Raw genomic sequence first — 23,779 nt, 5'->3', positions numbered from 1 at the left:
AATACACAGCAAGGACCTGTGTTCTACGCAAATACAGACAACAAATCCCTCTAGAAATACCTGCCACCCAGGGACAAGGAAAATAGAAAAAGAGCTCACGGAGCAAATGCACAAAAGGTACAGGAAGAAAACAGCATAAATGTAGGGCTGAGCAGGAATCAGAGCTCCATGAAAGCCGTGACAGATCAGTGAGCTCTACAGACAGAAGCAGACGGAGGTGGTGGAGGAGAGGTCATCACCGACGGGAGGTGACAGAAGTGAGCAGAGGCAAGGAGGAACCAGGCAGGGGCGAGAGGACAGGAACTGAATTACAAGAGGGGACAAGAAAGAACGGCGGGGCCGGCGAGGAAGGAGGCGTGCCCAAGGAACAGACGGCATTTTCAATGGGAGACTGAGTCATAGAAAAAGGAAGGAAGGAGGCAAAATGCAAAGACACCAAACACGAAATTCTGGACAAATGAGGAAAAATGTAAAAGTGAGACCAGGTGATAAATAGGTAGGGTAGAAAGGCAAAAAAAAGGATAAAGTAAAAGAAACCTCTGGGAAAGGAAATATTAAAAAAAAGACAAATGGTTTCTGGAATTTCACTATATTAAATTAAATTTTTAAACCTGTTCTTTTGTTTCTGTTTCTCTCTGCTGGGTAAAACCTGATTGAGAACAATGGTTTCCACAATCTCCAGAGGAGAAAAGTATGGATGAGGTCAACTGACTTAGTAGCAAAAGTAAGAAGAGCTGAAAACAATAAAATTTACTTATGTCAGTTAACCATCTTAGCTCTAACCCACAAACTAATTTTCTTTTTTCTTTCTGTCAACTTGTTTCATCCATACCTATTTCCTCCCTCCTGTATTATTATTATTTTTCAACATCTTTATTGGAGTATAATTGCTTTACAATAGTGTGTTAGTTTCTGCTTTATAACAAAGTGAATCAGCTATACATATACATATATCCCCATATCCCCTCCCTCTTGCGTCTCCCTCCCACCCTCCCTATCCCACCCTTCTAGGTGGTCACAAAGCAGGAGCTGATCTCCCTGTGCTATGCGGCTGCTTCCCACTAGCAATCTATTCTACATTTGGTAGTGTATATATGTCCATGCCACTCTCTCACTTTGTCCCAGCTTACCCTTCCCCCTCCCCGTGTCCTCAAGTCCATTCTCTACGTCTGTGTCTTTATTCCTGTCCTGTCCCTAGGTTCTTCATAACCTTCTTTTTTTTTAGATTCCATATATATGTGTTAGCATACGGTATTTGTTTTTCTCTTTCTGACTTACTTCACTCTGTATGACAGACTTTACGTCCATCCACCTCACTACAAATAACTCAATTTCATTTCTTTTATGGCTGAGTAATATTCCATTGTGTATATGTACCACATCTTCTTTATCCATTCATCTGTTGATGGACACTTAGGTTGCTTCCATGTCCTGACTATTGTAAATAGAGCTGCAATGAACATTGTGGTACATGACTCTTTTTGAATTATGGTTTTCTCAGGGTATATGCCCAGTAGTGGGATTGCTGGGTCGTATGGTAGTTCTATTTGTAGTTTTTTAAGGAACCTCCATACTGTTCTCCATAGTGGCTGTATCAATTTACATTCCCACCAACAGTGCAAGAGAGTTCCCTTTTCTCCACACCCTCTCCAGCATTTATTGTTCCACAAACTAATTTTCACACTGACACATACACATCAATGACCTTAGTGACCAACTGCTTCATTTACTAATCACAAAAGCTTTCTCTCTCTCTCACTTTTTCTCTCTCTGTGCTTATCAGTATTTGGAGAAATCCCTGCTTCTTACTACTGCCCTAAAAAAGAAAGGGCAGAGTAAGAAGGTGACACTTACATCAATACTGCTAAAAAAAAAGAAAAAAAAAAAAAGTCTGATGGAAGCTTAACACAAGGTTAAAACAATAACAGTGAAAAGATGCAAATTTCCTATAAATTTCTACGACCCACCTTATTCTGGACTCCTACATAACTGAAAACAGAACACAGAGATCATCCTTCATTTCCATCTAGAAACAACAGAGAAAACAAAACACTTAACAAGAACATAAAAACAATAAGGAAGAGCCATTCTGAAAAAGAAGGGAAATTATTCTACTCTTAATCCTAGGAAATAACCAAGGGTAGAAAAGCTACCGTACCAAAGGTCTATTTATGAAGCTGTAATTCGTATAACTCTTTATTTTTAAGCTGAAAAAATACAGTCATCAGATTTTCGGTCCAAAAAACTGTGCAAGAAAAAAAGCAGGCACACACAGAGGCTGAGAGGAAGATAAAGGAAGATGAACCTAAAGCCGCCAAGCTTTGAACAATCACTGAGAAGAAGCAGTTTCTCAACATCCCGCACCTTGAGGAATTCTTCAGTGAAAGTCAATTTCTGAGGGCCAACATCCTATTATAAGCTCCCATTTCTCCTATTGTATCTACTATTTCTCTATCCACACAGATTGAAACTCTGATCGTACGCAGATTACCAGCTTTAGCAGCAGGGGAAAATAACTCAAATATTATACACAAAAGCAATGGGTTAACAAAGACAATGTAAGAAACATGTAAAGAAATATGCTAGAGTCTTGCTGCTCATACTTGCAGAACTATCTTCTTTCAGCTGCTCAAAAATCCTAAATGGCATTGGGCCGATTCTTGAAATTTGCCTTTTCTTCAGTTTTGTTTTGTTTTTTTAAACCATTCTTCCATGAATATCGTGACGGGTCACTCGGCCACACAGTCCATTCACAGGCATCTGACATGATTATTTACTTCTGGAAACAGCTGCTGAATTCCAAGGCACTGGGACACTTCTTAAAGGAACAAACCTGGTTCTCTGGTCTCTACTGAGGACACGGTGAAACTAGGATTCTCTGAACTCAACGATGACACGGAAGCCAAGCTGTGCTGTTTCCAAGGTAAGATGCCTTGAAAAAAAAAAAAAAGCTAAAAATCAATCAGATTTTAAAAACAAAAAGACTCTAATAAAGTAGTGAAAATTCTCACACAGTGTTACATTTTCGCTAAGACTGAAAAATAAGTAACTCAGATAAAAAATTTCAATCCTTCACTTCAACTTTAAATATATTTTCAAAAAAATTTTATAGGGCATCACAGGTTATACAATAAAAAATACTGCAAATAATTGACTGTTCCTGAAATTAACAAAAAATATCCATTAAAATTGTAAAGAAATTCTGGTGACTGACGTTTTGATGTTTACCATGGCCAGGATAGAAGATGGGCTTTGAGAAAACGCTATTTCTCTGCGTTCATATCTTATTTGGAAATGGTATGAACAAGCATGATTTATACTGAGCTATAAAGTGAGCTACAGAACTGATGACCTGGAAAATTTCTTCTAGCCATAAAATTCTGAAATTGCATACTACTTGGTGATAAAATCTTGACACCACTGAACCAGCTGTAGGCAAGCCATTTGACTTTGCCCTGATTTTCTCATCTATAAAATACAGGGCTGGTTCTTCTTACATGGGGAGATGGGTACTAGGATCACCTGAGGATGGCTTAAAATACAGATGCCTGCCCAGCTCCAGCTCTAAAGAGCTCTAACCTCTGGGATTAGGTTAAGGCATCTGTTCCTGTTACTATATAATGAACCCTGGGTCATTCTGTCTACACTCATACTTAGAGAACCACCACACTAGGTCACGTTCAGGATGCAGCTCTACAGCCCTAAGAGTCATAAAACAGGGCAGTAGGGATGCCATTACTCCAGCTTGATAGGTTTAAGACAAACGAATCCCTGTGTCATTTTCTCCTTCCCTAAAAATCCCCTGTTCAGAGAAGATGCCAAAACTAAGATTAAGGCTAACGTGCCAATTGGTTAAACACTTCAATGGAGATTATTTTTACCCCAAATTGTCCCAACTATATCCTCGGATACTTAAATAGAACACAACTGCAGGACGATATTCACAGTCATAAGCTGCTGCTCTGACAGGCCATCCCAAAATACGAGCTGACGTTAAAATGACAGCAGCAACATGCCATTTCTTACTCAAATTATAAAGCTGCCCCCAAGACAAAGGGCACACCCCCCGCCCCAGCAGAAGCGACATGTCACGCAGAACACCGTACCTGCAGAGCTGCTACCCGGGGCTGTGGCCCAGGCTTCACCCCAGGGCACCTCCTCCTCTGACTCCTGGACGGCGGGTATGGTGACGTGTGTGCTCCCCTGTCGGCCGAGTCATGTGGATTCAATGGGCTCTGTTGGTGCCCAACACCCCCAAAATAATATTGTCAGCTCCCGACTAAAGGGACACAAAACTGGGCTTTCAGAGTATACCACTTTCCTTCATCTTGCTGGATTTTGTTTGCAGGCCCTCATCCAAGTCCACATGGCTTCAAAGTGACCTCGCTCCAGGTTTGTCACCAAACCAACAGTGCCGTTAAGTTTTTTTCCACCAAAGAAATATTACTTGGTTGGAAGAGGCCTCCGGGCCCCAAGAGTGTGCTCTACTGTCCAAGACAAGCTGAAAAAGTGGGTCAAGATTTCACAAAAGGACAAGGCAAACGGACAGATGGGCACCAGAAGCCTTCAGTAATGCTCCCATCCTGGTAAATTGCATTCACTAGGGGTTTAAAAGTGTTGAAAAAAGAAGAGCTCTTTCACATGAGTTATTTGACACTGAATTAGTACCTTAAGCAGTCACTGCCCTTTGTCCTGGTGAATCACTGCCCTAGAATTCAACACCTACCAAGGGTCCTAGTCCCCCTCAGCTTTGAGGTTCAAAATTTGGTTTTTCTCCTCTTGCCTTCAGTCATTTCAAAATACAGTCCCCTCAACCATTTCATTATCAACCTCTTCTGCCTGGAAAATCCAGCACTGTTTCTGCAGCTCAGAGTCACTGCCACCATGTATGCTACTTTGAAATTTTTAAAGAGCTTCCTTTACAGCTGAGAAACTAGGGTCAACTTTTAGCTCTCTTTTCTGTCTTTGATAAAGTACAACTCCCCAGAGAACCCACACTGATTCAAGAGCCAGGCTGCCTGGGTTCATATCCCACCTCCCTGCTTACTACTCACATTGTGGTCTCGGGCAGGTGACTTAATTACCTCCCTGTGCCTCAGTTTCCTCATGTGAAAAATGGGATTATAACTGTACCTACGTCAAAGGACTGTTGTGAGAGTCGAATACATTTACATGTAAAAGCACATTTTAAGCACTACATCCATGTTAGCTATCATTATTTGCTTTATGTAACTCCAAATTCTCGTATTGTTCCACATGTGTACACAATGTTTGCCCAACTGAAATACTACCTACGCGAGGACTGGGACCACAGTTTGAATATTTCTGATGTTCCCCCCATGGCACCTAATATTCACTCAATAGGTACAAATAAACCTACTCGGTACAAATTATTATACTGGATGAACAAGGAAGTTCTCAAACACAGACCTGGGTAAACATGTATCCCCTGCCCTCGAGTAGCCTGTATTTTGGGTGGGGAAACAAAACACAGGAAACGCTCATGCAACAATACAAAGCCATAAAAGATTAAATGCCAAAGTATGTGGTTTAGACAGCTACCATTCAAAGGACTCACTGTGAGCTGGGACTCTGGAGAGGGCAAGCCTGCAGTGGCCCTGCCCCTAGAGGGGACTTGGATTTCCACGACAGGTGGGAACAGAGAGAGGATTCCAGGGTATCTGCTCATTCCACAAATATTTACCGCACACCTTCCGTAGGCCGGCCTCTGTCCTTGGCTCTTGGAATACGGCCATGAGGGACCCAGAAACGGCCCCTGCACCCCGGGACCTAAAAGGGCACTCACTCCACGTGAGAGCCAAGTTCTGAAGTAAGGAAGAAGGGCCTGTCCTCCAACCCGATGAAACTCAACATCCCTTAAATGTCTCGTGAACAGGAGCCAATGCTGGCATTACAGTCACTCCGGCTTCCAACAATGGCAAACATACAGAAATTAATAACTTTTCATGTACTGTATTCTAAATATCTTCCACTGTTTATGAAGCACATTAAAGAGATATTCTCCATATTTTGGATACAACTAACATATAAGAGATTTACAGATACACACAGTCAGTATTACTGGAACAGTTTTCGTAATAGAGGCTGTGGAGGCCCAGCTGCTCAATTTTGCCCAAATGAAAGCCTATTCATTAAAGCCCTGTGCTTTGTCTCCTCGAGCCCTTTTCCCTTCTTCTTCTACCAGTGGCTGCTCACAGATATCAAATATCTACTAGAAAAGTGCCTGAAGATGCATGTGTTGGCAGCAATCAGTTAGTCACGATGGGTGGAAGTATTAACACATGCATCTTTTTCTTCCTACATCCGTCCACTCATCTCCTCCCAGAAGAGAACGCCTTCAGGGAAAGGAACCCTCTTATAAATACCGACTGGCAAAGTATTCTCACTCCTTTCTTCTCCGATGACGGACCACTATCTGAAGATGCGTTAAGTTCAATACACTCTAATCACAAATATGACACATTTCCAAGCGCTTCACTCATCCTCTGCAGGCCTCTCACCCGATCCTACTCTCCCAAGATGCAAACTGCTGGATCCCACCATCATTCTCATCATTGTTACGCCTACACAAATTACTACATTGTAGCTTTGGAAACACAGAATCAACTTCTTGATTAAGGAAGTCAAAACTACTCAATTAAATCCAGTCAATAACTTCTTCATGCACAAAGTACTGGACTCAAATATGTTTAAGACATGTAAAGGCAAACTGAAAAGTAAGGTAGAACCCCTACAATGTAGATTACTTAACATTCTCAACATTTACATACCCATGAAAGTTAGACTCATCAACAAAGCAATAGCCAACCCAGTTTTTTATTTCCTTGGTTTGGTACTGGAAAATCACGTTCCTGTTTGACTGTCATTCGTTAACCCTTAATTAGGAACGTTGCTTAGAAACTATATATGGAAAAAGGGCACCTTTCAGAAGGGACCATTAAGGCTTTCCCAACTTTTACTTTTTTCCAACATCCAAGCATAGCCTGTTCATTGGGTGACAATGACATGTAATGGGAACTCTGATAAAGAAGAGACACAGGGCTTTGGAAACTATTGAATACCCCAATAAAGGGACACCCCAATAAAGGGATACCCCAATAAAGGGACTAATTGCAGTTCTGTGCAAATGTAAAGCCTTCTTCCAACTTGAAAAACACATTAAATTACTCTATGAGTCATTTTATATTGCCCACAGCCTTATTTTACAAAAAACAGAAACAGAAGCAATTAATGTACATGTTCCACATTTGGACACGTTCAAATCAAACTCGTGTACTCGAGTATTTCTAAGCAACCTATGTTTATGCAAAAAGTTATCCGGAAGATTAAATGAGATAAAGCATGTAGACCATTTGGCAAAGGCCTGGCAAGCAATCAGTACTCAACATTGCACATTATTATCGTTCCTAATTTTCCAACTCTGTAATCATACTAAACAGTTATAAAGTTATGCACATGATTATGTATATATAATATATATAAACTAATATGTGTTACTACTAGAAATAAAGCTTTTATGTTATGTACCAAGCAATGCTCTTCATCCAGACAGAGGTGAGTTTAACAGAATGATCCACAAAGAAGCAGAGAAAGCTGGCTAAGGGGTAGGATGTTAAATGTTACCTCGAATCTCTGCTTATCAATTAAGGATACAACCTCTACATGGTCTAGTATGAATTATAATCAGCAGTCAGCTGATCCTAGAGAACTCGCTCAAAATGAATAGTTAAGACCTCAAGCACGCGGACAAGTGGCCATTTATTTGCAAGGCTGCGCCAACCACTGAAATCTGATTACTTCAATACTCATGCTGAAATCCTACATAAATTCATTACCTGTCTCATGCTAGAATTTTACAAGTCCTTACACACAAAAATTTTAAATATCCAAAAGTCACTTAAACTGACAAGACTACAGCATCCTGGGCACATCCAGTTTTTAGAACACTTCAATAGCCTCGGCCACGCATCATTTATTATGACAGGGAAAATGCAAAGCCAGTGAGAGCACGTGCTTTCCTAAGCAAATATTAAAAATAACCCTATGCCCTCATTACGAAAAAGGAAAATCTTCGCGTTTCCAGCTTAATCTCGACCCGGGGCCAATGCACACTCCCACCTCCCACGCCGAGACGGCGCCCGGGCGCGCCGAGGTGGGGCTGGAAGCTGCTCGCGCTCTCCGGACGACCCGTCCCCTCTCCCCGCGCGCTCGGACGCGGCGCGGCCAGACCCACGTGGACTCCAGGAGGGAGCGGCCGGACCCACCGCCGGGGTCGCTGCCCGGGGTCGCGGGGAGGGGCCGGGGGCGGGGCCAGCGCCGCGCCGCGAGGCCGGGGAAGGGAGCCGGGCTGCACTCACGCGCCCGGGGGGCGGCACCGGGGCCGTCGCGGCCTCCCTCCGGTTCCCACACTGAGAGGGGGGCGGGGGGGCGGTGGGGGAAAAGACCTGGCTCCTCGTTCCATCCGGAAGCCGCCGGGCCGGCAGGAAATGACGAAGCAGAGGTCGTCCGGTCCGTGCGGTAACCGGCTCCGCGCGTCCGGCCGCGACTGCGGGGGAAAGAGCGCCGAGCGGAGCAGCCGGGCCGCCTGCCGCCTGCAGAGCGAGCGGCGTGAGTGGCCCCGCCCCGCCCCGCCCCGCCCCTCCATGCGCGGGGAGGGTGAGAGGGAGGGGAGGGAGCCCGAGGGCGCCCCCAGCCCCGCGCCCGGCCGTCCCAGCTCCTCTGCCGCCGCGCCCCAGGCCGGAGGGAACAGTGAGGCCCGCAGCTCCAGAATCGCGGATCGAAAGGCGGAAGCTGCCGCCTGCGCAGCGCAGGGCACCCGGGATGGGAGGATGGGGGGATGGGGGGATGGGGGAGATAGGGGGATGAGGGGGATGGGGGAGATGGGGGGATGAGGGGGATGGGGGGGTGGAGCGGGCGCGCTTCAGGATCGCACCGCGCGCAGCCCGCGGAGGCCGAGCCCTGGCGGCTCCGGCCCCCGCCGCTTGCCGGGGTGGGGGTTACATTGTCTGCCCGCTAGACTGCTCCTCTTTCCGGGACTGGCAGGTCTCACGAGTCTGGGCAGGGCCGGAAGCGCCCACGTTTGGGAGTCCAGCGTGCGACTCGCTAGCCTGGGTGGTTTTGGGCGAGTTGTGTACCCAGCCCCCCACCCCGCGTCGTCTGCCAGGTGGAGCTTTCGTGCCTCCCAGCAGGGTGATGGTGACAATGAAATGCATATGTCGACTGCCCAGCCCAGGCCCCTCAGATGTTAATTGCCTTCGTCTTGCTGGTTGAAGGCCTGTGACCTTGTACCCTCCCGCTTCAGCAACCCAAGCCTTAGCGTTTCAGAGGACTGAGGGAAAACCATATTGATGCGATGGGTTGTGTTGTAAGGAGCTCGTAGACCTGTATGAGTGACTCCAATCTGAACTTGTTTCAAAATAGCAAAGCTCTAAGTGGGAGACGAAATGGATAACATTCAAGACATGATGACAAGTGATCCTCAAAACTGAACCACCTAGACATGGCATCGGGAACCCCAAATAGGGGAAAAATTTTAAAACTTAATGATACAGCCGCTTGATCCCAGGAAGAGTACTCGTTCTCTACTTAAAAGTTTGTCAAACTGAAATCAAGCCCCGGTTGTCACATTTTGCCAACTTTATCTCTGGATAGTTACGTGCAGCTCATCCTAGCAACTCCTTACTGAAATAGTTCAAGCATTAATTTACAGGAAAAATATGTGAAAAAGGTGCAGTTTTCTCAGAAAAGCCCTGAATGACAATTCAAGCACATGATGGTCTTGCTGAAACATCCATTAACTTGCCAGGAAGGAACCACTGTAACGCCCCTGGGTGCTTTAGACTTAGAGGGAGGCTGTGAGGTGTGCAGTAGCCGCTCAGCAGGTGTGCGTGTGTACACTTGGTTAGACTGGCGAGCTGGGAGGGCACGGGTCATAGTTCAGGCCACATGGGAGCCGTGGTCTGTACTGTGGCTTTGTACAGGACCATTCCTTATTCCTGGCAGTCTTACAAAGGCATGCCATTGGTCATGATGGAGGACCAGGCAGGAAAGGCCTACCCTCGGTACAAGTCTTTCACAACTGTACTACTAAAAATAATTCAAGTGCATGTCCCCAGAACGGTAGTGTCATTGCGTACCAATCAAGTTGTATAATTCACAGTAAGATTTCACCATTCTTGGTCAGCAGAATTTCAGAGTCCTTCTCTAAGTATAATGAAAAACTGGCATATTTGTAGGAGGAGGAAGACAGCTCTGTAGGAATACACCATTTATCGAGTGGCACATGAACAGAATTTTGTGGAACACAGAAGCAAGAAATTCACCTGGCTCAGATCCAGTCAGGTGTTAGAAAACAGGTAGGAAACACTTTCATAGTGTGTCAGATAAAGGGCACCTGCAAAATGTTTCAGTAGCCATTGTTAAGTCTGCTCCCCTTTTCTTCTCCAATTTGTTAGTAACTCCCAATCCTGAAACCTGCCACCGTCACTGCATGCATGGCCGTGCCGGCCCTTCCGCAGCACCTCAAATCAGACCTCTGAAGTCATCTCTTATGGCCAAAAACAGTCATCGTTATTTTATGTTTTGGCACCAACGAAAATCTAGAAAAAAATTCTAGATTCCATAAATCGTAAAGACAATTATAGTCTCTGATGTTCCAAAAGTTTCCATTCCTAAGGTAGGCTGATTACTTACTATGAATAATGTTACATCCAGAGAAACTCTGGAGTTCAATTTTAAGGAATAAGAATTGAAACTCTGAATAATGCCAAATCCCCCTGTGCCTCCCACTCTCTTAAAAAAAATCCATAGCCAATCTTTAATATCTAGGAATTGGATATGTTTAATGATTTAATAATATTTAGATCTTGCATCTATAAAGTTTTAAGTTCTGTTTTTATTATTCTCTGGCTAATTTTTAAAAGACCAATCTTAATGCTCATCAGACACCAATAGATGTTTCAGAGGAACGACTCTTGCCCTCAGTGTCTAGAATTTAAGTTAAATGGCCATTCACGATACTCACTTTAATGCAGTCTGTCCGCAAACGTCTGACAGAGACTTCAGGTGTCAGAACGGGACCAACATGCCACCTGGCCTGGGAGCAGACCCCAAGGAAATTTCATTCATTTTATGCAGAGGCAAACTGTAAGAAAGAAAACAGACTCTGCCCTTAATATACACTTATTAACTTACTGAGCCAAATCTACACTAAAGAACATTTTGGGGACTTCCCTGGTGGCACAGTGGATAAGACTCTGTGCTCCCAGAGCAGGGGGCCTGGGTTCGATCCCTGGTCAGAGAACTAGATCCCACATGCATGCTGCAACTAAGAGTTCGCATGCCACAGCTAAGGAGCCAGCGAGCCGCAACTAAGGAGCCCTGGAGAGGCAACTAAGGAGCCCACCTACTGCAAGTAAGACCCAGTGCAACCAAATAAATAAATAAATATTTAACAAAAAAGAGACCATCACTCTCCTTTAAAAAAAAAAAAAAAAAGAACATTTTGGAGGCTCACAGGACAGATTGCAAGATATTTCAGTGGATGAATTTCTGCAATGCCATCACTGTTGTAGGATGTCTAGAAAAAATTGCAAAACAGTTTCATGGACATTCCAGGTACTTTTTTTCTTGGTATTAGAAAATGGCTATCTTAGTAGAAACTACAGTACAGTTATCACCTGTCATTTGTTCAGTTTTTCTCCTTTTGATAGAGTATCTAAAACAACACTTCTGAATTTCTTTCACATATTAGGTCATTTTACTTAGACTTCCCTAGTTTAGATTTAACACAAGAGCAGAACGTTCTCTTTAAGGAAAAATTCAATGAACTTCCCAAATGCAAATAAGAAACCAGTACTCTGTCCCTTGCTACTTGATACACTTGCTGTTACCATTCATTTTCTGTGGGAATGTCCAAAGAAATGTCCAAAGAATGCATTTCCTTGAATAGAAGTCACAGCTGTGTAAATAGCAAAAAGTAACTTTTTATCCCATAGCTTCCACAGTGGGCCAGGAGGCCAAAACTAGATAAAGCTCCAGACATTTTTGTTTTCCAGGTGTGTCAGGGGCCTGTGGAAGAGCGTGGTCCTGGCTGGCGCCAGTTGTGTGGACCTCTGTTTTAAGCATTCAGTTGCTTTCGTCTGGGTGATAGTTACAGTTTGGAAACCGTGCAGTGACATTTCAACCCATATCCTTTTAGAAATATGATTTTTTAATCCCGAGTTTGAACCTTTATGTAGGAGCTGTGGTGTTTCAAAGTCAGAAATAGGCGAAAATGTGTTCCATGCCTTAGTGATCTAGACCAGGGTTGGCCAACATTTTCGTAACGGGCCAGATGGTAAACATTTTAGGCTTTGAGGGCTGTGAGGCAAAAATGGAAGATGCTCCGTTTAAAATGCATCCGTTTAGAAATGTAAAACCACTCTTGGCTCCTGGGCCGCACAAAGACAGGCAGGGGGCTGGAGCTGGCCAGCGGGCCCTCTGTTTGGCAGCCCTTGTCCAGCCGTCACACCATCACTAACTGAAAGAAACCCTGCCCTCTTTGCTGCCTTACAGTCCCATGCCTGGCGGTTACGGAGTGATGGGTGACGAGGGCTCCATCGATTACAGCGTTCACGAGGCCTGGAATGAAGCCACCAACGTGTACCTGGTAGTGATCCTTGTCAGCTTTGGGCTCTTCATGTATGCCAAGAGGTAAAGGCTTTAGATTCTCAGGGTTGATAAGAACCCGGGCATTTATAAGTTTTGCAGGTTTGTTTGTTTGATCTAAGTTAAAGGCACAAAAATAATTTCATCAGCATTTTTGTTCCTGCTATGAAATCACTGTCTAGTCGGGTCAGCCCTCACATACTGGACACCAGGATTTGGCTTGGAAAACCCAGTTGCTCTGAGAGATGGGGATTTAAGTGCAGCTCTTGGCACCCAGACCAGCTGCTCTATACTCCTATCATTTCTGGTACAGCTCAGTTTTCTCATTCAGCCAGCTTCACTGTCACCCTTGGATGAGCATGTATTTTGGGCCAATGTCCCTGAAATGCACAAACTCTTAACTCCTATGTGTTCAGCAATTCTGTCTTTGCAAACTTCAAGCCCTCCCTTCTGTTTCTTGTGCATAATATTGGTATGATCCAATTACTTGTCTGTCCATCCCCCAAAACTCAGTCCTCTGAGAACAAGGACTTTTGTTTAACCTTTGTGTCCCTGATGTGCCACATGGTGTAAATCCTCAATAAATATTTCTTGCTGTGATTCCAGATGCTGTAGCGTAATTCAGCTGTTCTTTTCCACACTCCCTGGCTCCTTTCCTTCAAGTACAAGTTAAAAAAAATGCACAGTGAGGGGCGTGCTTTGAAGAGGAAAAACAGCAGTAGTTGGATTGAGCTGCTCCTGCCCCTAGCCATGTGCTTCGTGGCGTCCTCTGCCAAGGTCAAAGGCATTAGACGGTTCAGGATAATTAGTCAACCAAGAATAATTGATGCTCGGCCCGGGGAACAGTTCAGACCCACACTTGCCACGGGACCTGCAGGCTCGCCCTTCCCGACCCTGAGACCCCTGAGCCGCTGGCCCACTGGCCGCCTGGACCCTGGGGGGAGCGGGTGGGGCGGGGGGGGAGGCGAGAGGAGGCCTCCACAGAGCACGGGGGAGCCACTGGCAGGTAACAGCCTTCCCCTAAAAATAGCCACCGTCTCCTCCCCACCCCACTGTTTTAAAGGCAGAGACAGGCTGTTGTTAATTTTAGCTAGATGACCCCACTAAGGCCATGCTACTCTATTTAAGAAATCGTTTATTCATTGTTTTTCAAAATTAAGGTCTGCTCACATTCTGTTTATTCTCTGCCCGCAATAACGTAGCTTTATTTGCATGACATGAGAGGGAGGGAAAAAAAAAATCATACTTTTTTTGTCTGAGCATTTTTCCGTACAACAGGGCTCTTTTGCGGGGATTGAGGGGAGACACTTTGTTGTATGAAGTGGGGGTGTTCAGCTACTGCCTTTTCTTTCTTATAACCCTGTGACTGTACACGGACAGCTTCATACTTCTAGTGAAAGAAGGAATACTTGAGCCCAAGAAGCATCTCACGGGGAAAAAATAGAAGATGGACTCATGGCCACTTAATGTCCTTTTAATGCAGCTTCTGGTTACTACGATCGTGTGAATGTTACAGTCCTACAGCTATGAACACAAATCTCTTCTCTGCATTGGTTTTGTGTTTTAGAAATAAAAGGAAAATTATGAGGATATTCAGTGTGCCACCTCCAACAGACACTCTGTCAGAGCCCAACTTTTATGACACAATAAGCAAAATTCGTTTAAGACAGCAACTGGAAATGTACTCCATTTGTAAGTATATTCTGTGCTTAATTACATACATAAGCATATTTAAAATAGACTCTTTGGGGTTGAGTCTCATTGGCAAAGGTTATCAGAAATAGCTGATAATGACACAGGGAACTATATTCAATATCCTGTAATAAACCATAATGGAAAAGAATATGAAAAAGAATATATGTATGTATATCTGAATCACTTTGCTGTACACCAGAAACTAACACAACATTGTAAATCAACTATACTTCAATTAAAAAAAAATTTTTTTTTACTTTAAGAAAGAAATAGCTGGTAATGAAAACATAGGGCCTTTTTAGATGCTCAACACAGTATCAGCAAACCCGGTTTGCATGAAGTTAGTGTTTCAGGACACTTCACTCATTTGGGACCCTTCCAAGACCCTGAGAAGAGCCCTAGCAACGTGTTTCACGTTTTGAAAATTTGGCAGAAATTAGATGCCTTAACAATCGGTGAGGCTGTCTCATCCTTCTCTGATTTCCCTCCTTTGCACTTCCCTCGTGTGCAGTGGCGTCGAGGTGGCCAAGAACATTTTGGAGATCTGGCTGAGGGGACGTTGAGTTGAACCTACTTTAGTTTGGGTTTGAAATTTTGTGTTTATAGAGTTTGCAGTCACTTCTATTACAATTAAATTACTATGTGCTGCAGCCATAGCAGTATAGGAACGGCTTCCAGGCCAGAGGTTATTAACATGTCCTGTGGTACTAAACCCTGTGAGTAAGTGGTGGAGAAGAAACAAAGGTTAAAGGGCAAGGAGCCAGGATGAATTGTACATCCAAGCCACAGCCTTTGATGCCACCATTTAAAAAAATGAGGTGTGGTTTCCATGGTGTATCATTAAATGAGAAAAGGCAAGATGTAATTATATATATGCTAGGGTACTGCTCCTTTAAAATCAAATGACCAAAACATCCCTATCTACGTGTAATAAAAATGTTCTATAGAATTTTCTTTTTTACTGAAGTATAGTTGATTTACAATGTTGTATTAGTTTCAGATATACAGCACAGTGATTCAGATATATATATATATATATATATATATATATATATATATATATATATATATATGTTCTTTTTCAGATTCTTTTCCCTATAGGTCACCACAAAATATTGAGTATGGTTCCCCGTGCTATACAGTAGGTCCTCGTTAGTGATCCACTTTATATACAGTAGTACGCATATGTTAATCCCAACCTCCCAATTCATTCCTTCCCAACTCCTTTCCCCTTTGGCAGCCACAAGTCTGTCCTCTATGTCTGTGGGTCTATTTCTGTTTTGTAAGTAAGTTCATTTGTGTCTTTTTTTTTTTAGATTCCACATGTAAGTGATAGCATATGATATTTGTCTTTCTCTTTCTGACTTACTTCACTTAGTACAATGATCTCTAGGTCCATCCATGTTGCTGCAAATGGCATTATTTCATTCTTTCTTATGGCTGAGTAACAGTTCATTGTGTGTATATGTATATATATGTATATATATATATATATATATATATATATATATATATACACACACACATACCAACAGTGTAGGAGGGTTCCCTTTTCTCCACACCCTCTCCAGCATTTATTATTTATAGACTTTTTGATGATGGCCATTCTGACCGGTGTGAGGTGATACCTCATTGTAGTTTTGATTTGCATTTCTCTAATAAATAACAATGTTGAGCATCTTTTCACGTGCCTGTATGTCTTCTTTGGAGAAATGTCTATTTAGATCATCTGCCCATCTTTTGATTGGGTTGTTTCTAAAAATGTTCTGTATAATTACACAAGCCTGGAGGAAGGCTTGGAAAGATACACATCAGATTATTAACATTCATTACCTTGATGGGAACACTGTGGGACTCGAGGGAAAAGACTGGATATTTTTAAAAGAAAGATGTCTGTGTGTTTGCGCGCACACATAAAAAGAAGCAAGAAAGAGTGATCAGGGATTCCCTGGTGCCGCAGTCATTGAGAATCTGCCTGCCAACGCAGGGCACATGGGTTCGAGCCCTGGTCTGGGAAGATCCCACATGCTGCGGAGCAACCGGGCCCGTGAGCCACAATTGCTGAGCCTGCGCGTCTGGAGCCTGTTCTCCGCAACAACAGAGGCCGCGATAGTGAGAGGCCCGCGCACCGCGATGAAGAGTGGCCTCCGCTCGCCGCAACTTGAGAAAGCCCTCGCACAGAAACGAAGACCCAACACCGCAAAAATAAATAAATAAATTTAAAAAAAAAAAAAAAAGAGTGATCAGCAAGATGTTACTGGTATATGTCTCGGGTGGAGTGGAATTTCAGGTGAAAAGTAGAGAAACCATATATATATTTTTTACACAAGTAGACCCTCTAGAAACTTCTTCAGCATAAATTTTATCCTGAGAAGTAGTAACAGCAGTTCCTTTGGGGAAAGGAGCTGCAGGACTAATCAGGTGGCAGGAAGGTACACCTTCCCTGTTTCCTCTGTTGTCCCTTTTGCATTCATGTGTTACTAGTTCAGAATAAGAAGTAAAACTGAATGTAACAGAGCAGCATTATTCACAGTAGCCAAAAGATGGAAACAACCCAAGTGTCCTTGACTGATGGATCCACAGAATGTGGTCTATACGTGCATAGGATGTTATTCAGCCTTTAAGAGGAAGGAAATTCTTTTTTTTTTTTTTTTTTTGGCTGCACTGAGTCTTCTTTGCTGTACACGGGCTTTCTCTAGTTGCAGTGAGTGGGGGCTACTCTTCGTTGCGGTGCATGGGCTTCTCATTGCGGTGGCTTCTCTTGTTGTGGAGCACAGGCTCAGTAGTTGCAGCACGTGGGCTCAGTAGTTGTGGCTCACGGGCTCTAGAGCACAGGCTCAGTAGTTGTGGCGCACGGACTTAGTTGCTCCACGGCATGTGGGATCTTCCCAGACCAGAGCTCGAACCCATGTCCCCTGCATTGGCAGGCGGATTCTTAACCACTGCGCCACCAGGGAAGTCCCAAGAGGAAGGAAATTCTGACACATGCTACAACACGGATGCACCTTGAAGACATTATGCTTCATAATTATTTTTATTGTGAAGTGAAAGAAACCAGTCACAAAAGAACAAATATTGTGTGATTTCTCTTCTGTGTAGCAAATTCACAGAGATAGAAAGCAGAATCGTCACCAGCAGTGGGAGAGGAAGGAGTGGGGAGTTACTGTGTTATGAGGACAGAGGTCAGTGTGGGGTGATCAAAAGAAGGGTGCTGGTGGTGGCAGCACAACAGTGTGAATGTAGTTAATGTCCCTGAACTGTGCACTTAAAAACGGTTAAAATGGCAAGTTTCATGTTGTTGTATTTCACCTCAAAAAAAAATTTCCTTAAGAAAATTTAAGTATTTAAAAAACAAAAACAGGGAACCAGAAGCTCTGTATAGAAAATTGTAAGTAAAGAGTTAGGTTTTCATTGATGCCTAGTCAAAACAGAAGGTTGTGGGAGTTCCCTGGTGGCCTAGTGGTTAGGATTCAGTGTTTTCACTGCAGAGGCCCAGGTTCGATCCCTGGTCAGGGAACTAAGATTCCCACATGCCTGGCGGCACAGCCAAATACAAAAAGCAAACAAACAAAAATCAGAAGTTAGATCCTATCAAAAAATATTCAGTAGTATAGCATATACAATTATAAAGCCAGTGTACAGCTGTTTTTCTTCTTTGATGAGAATGGCATAAAATGAAATTTATCAGAACACGTGTGTTTGTAAGGCATGTTAGTTTCCTGTTGCTGCTGTATTACCACAAATTCAGTGGCTTAACACAGCACAGATCTTACAATTAGAGATTAAAAGTTCTACAGCAGATTCACTGGCTAAAATCAAGGTGTCGGCAGAGTTCTGTTTCTTTCTGGATGCTCTAAAGGAGAAGCTGTTTCTTTGCCTTTTCCAGCTTCTAGAAGCCACCCATGTTGCTTGCTTTGTGGCTTCATTCCCCATCCTCAAAGCCAGTAGCACTGCATCTTTCTGATCATTCTTCCATTTATATAGTTCCTTCTCTCTCTGAACTCTGCCAGGAAAGGTTCTCTGATTTTCAGGGCCCCTGTGATCAGGTTGGGCCAGATAATCCAGGGTAATCCCCCTTCTCAAGGTCCTTACCTTAAACACATCTTTAAAGTCCCTTCTGCCGCAGAAGGTAACATATTCACAGATTATGGGAATTAGGATGTGGACATCTTTGGAAGCCATTGTTCTTGTAAATAGTGAGTATTTGCACATTTAAAGAGTCCCATCGCAGGGACTTCCCTCGTGACACAGTGATTAAGAATCCGCCTGCCAATGCAGGGGACACGGGTTCGAGCCCTGGTCCGGGAAGATCCCACATACCGTGGAGCAACTAAGCCCATGCGCCACAACTACTGAGCCTGCGCTCTAGAGCCCGTGAGCCACAACTACTGAGCCCGCGTGCCATAACTTCTGAAGCTGCGTGCCTAGAGCCCAAGCGCTGCAACAAGAGAAGCCACCGCAGTGAAAAGCCCATGCATCGCAACAAAGAGTAGCCCCCGCTTGCCGCAACTAGAGAAAGCCCGCGCCCAGCAACTAAGACCCAACAACGAAGACCCAATGCAGCCATAAATAAATAAATAAATTTATTTTAAAAATAAAGAGTCCCATCACATTGCATCATTCTTAGTGCTGATGGCATATCTAGTCCTGACTTAGTCTGGAGGTTCAAGAGGAAATAGCAAACAAAATTCTTTTCCTTAAAGAGGACTCCCAAAATTGTAAAGCTTTCGGCCACAATAATCTGGATCCACCCTGCGTATATAAACAAATAGTATTTCTTCCTTGGCTGGTAAAAACTTAATGAAGAGACTGAAAGTTTGAAAGCCAAGCAGTGAATGACATTTGCAAAGACTTTAGCCCTGCACACTCTCTAGTTTCAGGTTAAGACCTTCAATAAATATTTCTCAGAAGCACAAAAAGAACAGAATTGCAAGTCTGTCTTTTCTTCTAGTTTATATTAATGACAATATTCAGTAAATCTCTTAGGCTTGTCATTTAAAATATAGTCAAATTCCTTATGATGTGGACAAAAGCATTCTTATTAACTTACCTTGAGGTGGAGATGAGGAATAAGAAAGAAGGACATTACAAAATGTTAATTTAAGTTTAGTAGCTTAATTAGTGTTTACCCTATATTTCAATGCTCTGAATAATCCTGATGTACAAAACAATAATAATAAACATCCTAAAATGGATATCAGCACTGCTGAGAAATTAGAGGATCATGAAGTATAATAAATTTCCTCTAATGAATAAAAAATTGTTTAATTCTAAGCTAATTCTTTACTGAGAATCATGACTGTGATTTAATGATGTGAGCTCATAATTATTTTGTGATTTTATTAATCGTATCTCCTTTTTTCTTGCTTATTGTTTTGTTTGTTTTTCAATAGCCAGAAAGTATGATTATCAGCAGCCACAGAGCCAAGCTGACAGTGTACAGCTCTCATTGGAATGAAATCTCAGAAAATGAGCAGCAGAAATGATTGTTGTTCAAGAGTGCAGTATCCTCACGCTGCTAAATCACGAGCAGCATTTTTTTAAAACTTCTGTCTCCATAAAATCATTTTATTTGTGACTTTTCCCTAATTTTTTGGTGTGTTTTGTTTCACTTTTTAAAACCTCATCTCCAAATCATTTGTTCCACAAATTAGAAATTCCTCAAAAAGCCTGAACACAGAGAGTCTGCGTGTACCTAGGAAGATAGACGATCACCAGAGACGGTGAGTTTACCTTGTGAAGACTTTGATCCCTTCAGGATACAATCAGGAAATAAAAACACATCTTTGGAAGCAAGAGTCTGGAGCTGATGCCACTTTGGAACTTTTTTGCCAACTTAAAAAATAAAAATCTAATCATTGGAATAACTTCCTCTTCGACTGTGTTCTGGGATAAATATAATATGGATAACGGACTAACGTGTGTTCTTACGGCTGTTGTTACCTCTAACCTAATTAACCGTCTTTGCTACTTCAGAATTTGCACAGTAAACTGTCTTTTCTGCATTGTGAAATTGTGATACGCACCCCCCTGCTAACTGTAGAAGTTTTCTGTGACTGGAGTTTGTTCCCTTTAATTGTATTCCCAGGAGTTTCTTCCACCAGAAGAGTCTTCTTTCGGCCGTGCTGGGGCTACACTGTGGCATACATGGGCACCTCTGACTGGTGTCAGCGGCTTGCTTTTGGGTCATGTGACCATCAGTCTTTAATGTAACTGTATGGTTTCTTAGGCTTTTTTAGCTTAATAAGCTTCCCTGCAGACTCTATCTTGTACCATTTTTGTACTGTACTTTGAAATGTTTTCACCCAATTTTTCATATTTATTTAAATAAAAGCCGGTTGGAGATAGTGGCAGGGAAGTTCAACTGTCCATAAATTCGTTTTTGAATCAAAACTATAATTTTAAGAGTTAGAGTTAATATTTCAAGCATTATTGCCTTTTCCTTTATAATTATGTAGTAAAGAATATAAATCTTAAATGAAAAGGTTTAGACCAAATAAAATCATTTCAGGGAAGTTGCATTTACTTTTAAAATTTAAATCTTTCAAATATATATATTATGTTGTACAAGGTGAATTGTTGACCAAATGGAATAATTCTTTCTTAACTCACAGATGAGTTTGAACGCACCGCCTGTATGTAGAATGAATACTCGGACTGAAGGATTGTAAACAGTTACAATTATGGCCTGGGGATAGCAGAGCAGCAAGGGGACAATCTTCTTAAACTTTGCTTTGCTCTCATGTAATCAGGAGCGGGAACGCTTTACCTGCTGTCCCTGATGTGTGGCACAAATCTGGACGAATTACGAAAACTGGCTATCTCAGCTGATTTGTACAGTGTACCTAAATAAATATCAGTCACAACGAAACGGACTGTGATGGTTTTTTATTTGCATCCACTAGACAGAGACAGTCACGACTAAAACCTGACAGGTCATTTGGTGAGCGTGGAACTCTGGCAAGTGAGAGAGGAAGATTCCTCCTCATTTCCTCTCTAAAGCCCGCCGATGGGAGTCACGCCTCCACCAGCGGGATCAACAGCAAGTCCGCCTTTGAAGTTTCCTCTCTGCTTCCACAGCTGAGCTGGGAAAGCGGGGGATGCCCTGCAGCCACACTTCAAAGGGACACCAGTTGATTGTCCTGCTTCTGCCCCTGAATCCACCAAGGGTTCAATGGAACTATTTTCTTTGGAAGAAAAAAGGCATGACTAATAAACAGGTCAGGAACACTTGTGTTCTCTGCTTCCTCTTTTCTCTCTCTTACTGCGTGAGACGCTCCGCTGTAAGCACGGAGGGGCAGGCTCCCTGGGTGCACAGCTGGGCCCAGCCCACCGCTCCACGGGGCACAGATGCTTGCTAACGACCCCACACCGTTTCAGGTGGAGTTCCTGATAGGATTCATCAGAAAACGAGAGGCAGAGTTTAGGGTGAAATTGCTGTAACGTCGGAAATATATTTAAGTATTGAGTAAAAATAAGAGAGAAAGTGGTAATAAAAATAATTTCAGATATTAAGAATAAATGTATCTTAGTACTATATATAAAATAATCAACAAATTTCATATATCACTTATATGTGGAATCTAAAAAAATGATACAAGTGAACTTATTTACAAAACAAACTTACGGTTACCAAAGGGGAAAGGGGTGGGGGAAGGATAAGTTAGGAGTTTGGGGTTAACATATACACACTATTATATATGAAATAGATAACCAACAAGGACCTAGTGTATCGCACAGGGAACTCTACTCAATATTCTGTAATAACCTATATGGGAAAAGAATCTGAAAAAGAATGGATATATGTATATGTAAAACTGAACCACTTTGCTGTACACCTGAAACGAATACAACATTGTAAATCAACTATACTCCAATATAAAATAAAAACTTTTTAAAAAGAATAAATGTATCTTAGAAAATATAATTAAAGAGCGAAGGGGGCTTCCCTGATGGCACAGTGGTTAAGAATCCACCTGCCAATGCAGGGGACACGGGTTCAAGCCCTGGTCCGGGAAGATCCCACATGCCGCGGAGCAACTAAGCCCGTGCGCCACAACTACTGAGCCTGCGCTCTAGAGCCCGCGAGCCACAACTACTGAAGCCCACGCACCTAGAGCCTGTGCTCCACAGCAAGAGAAGCCACCGCAATGAGAAGCCCGTGCACCACAACGAAGAGCCCTGCTCGCCACAACTAGAGAAAGCCCGCGCGCAGCAACAAAGACCCAACACAGCCAATAAATAAATAAATAAATACATTTATTTTTTAATAAAAGAGAGAGAGAAGGGACCAAAGCATATTACAGGGAGCCAGGTGATTCATTCAACACACAGGTATGGAGGACAAACTCTGTGCTAGCCATATGTCATCCTCTAAAGGCTATTTGATTCTAAAGACAGAATCAGAATAGGAATAGGTGCTGGAGAACCGGAAGTAAAAAGGACACCTGGCTTATATCCAACCTGTATGCAAAATAGTGAGGCTCATAGAAGAGGGACTGGAGCTTAGTCTTAAACTATTTCCCACTTGACACCCTAATAAATCCAGAGCCAGACTCACACAAAACTACAAAGCAAGAAACATTTCCCGCCTGTCTTTTTGTCCCTCTTCAGCCTCCTATCAGTCAGTCTCTTTGGGCGAGACAGGTCTTGACAGGATTTAAGAGTGGGGATGAGGAATTAAGCCAAGAACCAAGGAGGTGGAAGAACATGGAAACTTCCAGCAGCAGGTCGTCTTTCTTCTATCCTGGACCTCTCGCCCCAAAATAAACAAGTGACCTTTAGCACTGGAGTCTATGCTGACCTTTATTTTATTTAGATATAGTGAAAAGCTAAAGCCATTTATGCAGCATTCCACACCCGAGGTAGGATGGTGATAAGTCAAAGGGGAAGCCAATCACTGGGGTTATTGGTAGCCGTTCAGCACCAAATTTGATACTGAAGGACCACTGTGCTGTTCACGTCTTTTATTTTTGATGTTTCTAGTTGCAAAGTTTCTTTCTTCTCTTCCAAATCAAGAAATGACAGAGGTCTCACTGTTACGAAAGAGTGGCTCCATCCCAGGGAGTGGTATGAAAAAAATATTTTGACAAATTGCAAGCTAGCTGAAGAAAGTTGGGGCTTTTTAACTGCAACAAATATTGATGTTATTAAACTCAACTGCAAATGCCTTTGGCCTCAGAAATCGTAAAAAAAAATACACCACATAAATGTAAAGTATTTATGACATAACAGGTTAATGTATGTTTATTATATTCATTTTGGGGGGAAGGGATTGCAAGTGTCTCTGAATAACATTTTATCTTGAGGTTTTAAAAAAAGGCCCATTTAAGTTGACTACAAGCTAATATAAATCTTATGTCTGAAATGCTTTCTAGCACCCAGTACTAGAACGGTAACTAGCCCAAAGTAAATA

The 23,779-nt window shown here is 42.8% G+C and overlaps 2 protein-coding genes across 7 annotated transcripts in view; one reads left to right on the top strand and one right to left on the bottom strand.

Moving 5' to 3' along the window:
- The window catches only part of SLC20A2 (solute carrier family 20 member 2), a 107,197-nt gene extending 98,642 nt beyond the window's left edge, over positions 1–8,555 (bottom strand). Inside the window, exons 1-2 of one of the 4 annotated variants that reach the window (XM_082444332.1) lie at positions 2,834–2,934; positions 1,968–2,026 (exon numbers count right to left, since the gene is read on the bottom strand). The gene's annotated coding sequence lies outside the window, so the exon portion shown is untranslated. Of the gene's footprint in view, positions 1–1,967; positions 2,027–2,833; positions 2,935–8,378 lie in introns of those variants that run through there. The other 3 variants (XM_082444335.1, XM_082444337.1, XM_082444333.1) reach the window with 3 other exon arrangements.
- SMIM19 (small integral membrane protein 19) lies at positions 8,489–21,235 on the top strand. Of its 3 annotated transcripts, none has more exons than XM_082444387.1 (4): positions 8,489–8,628; positions 12,577–12,714; positions 14,237–14,361; positions 19,758–21,235. In XM_082444387.1, the coding sequence occupies exons 2-4, from the start codon at positions 12,581–12,583 to the stop codon at positions 19,820–19,822; spliced, it is 324 nt and encodes a 107-aa protein (XP_082300513.1). In that variant the 5' UTR covers positions 8,489–8,628; positions 12,577–12,580; the 3' UTR covers positions 19,823–21,235. The 3 variants fall into 3 exon arrangements, with proteins under 3 accessions (XP_082300513.1, XP_082300514.1, XP_082300512.1); XM_082444388.1 differs by lacking the exon at positions 8,489–8,628 and adding an exon at positions 9,344–10,696 and having other exon boundaries at positions 20,979–21,235; XM_082444386.1 differs by lacking the exon at positions 8,489–8,628 and adding an exon at positions 9,355–10,696.
- The last annotated feature ends 2,544 nt before the right edge of the window (positions 21,236–23,779 follow it).

The sequence above is a fragment of the Balaenoptera physalus genome, assembly GCF_965194825.1.
Source record: "Balaenoptera physalus genome assembly, chromosome: 21".
NCBI lineage: Eukaryota > Metazoa > Chordata > Mammalia > Artiodactyla > Balaenopteridae > Balaenoptera > Balaenoptera physalus.
The sequence above is the reverse complement of the archived record's forward strand: the minus strand, read 5'-3'. Positions and strand labels throughout refer to the sequence as shown.

Bases quoted from the DNA above. Each gene is read 5' to 3' on its own strand.
- SMIM19 (XM_082444386.1), top strand. From the start codon at position 10,671: ATGTTCCAAAAGTTTCCATTCCTAAG. The intron at 12,715-14,236 runs GTAAAGGCTTTA...TTTGTGTTTTAG, and splicing joins CTCTTCATGTATGCCAAGAG to AAATAAAAGGAAAATTATGA. The intron at 14,362-19,757 runs GTAAGTATATTC...GTTTTTCAATAG, and splicing joins ACTGGAAATGTACTCCATTT to CCAGAAAGTATGATTATCAG.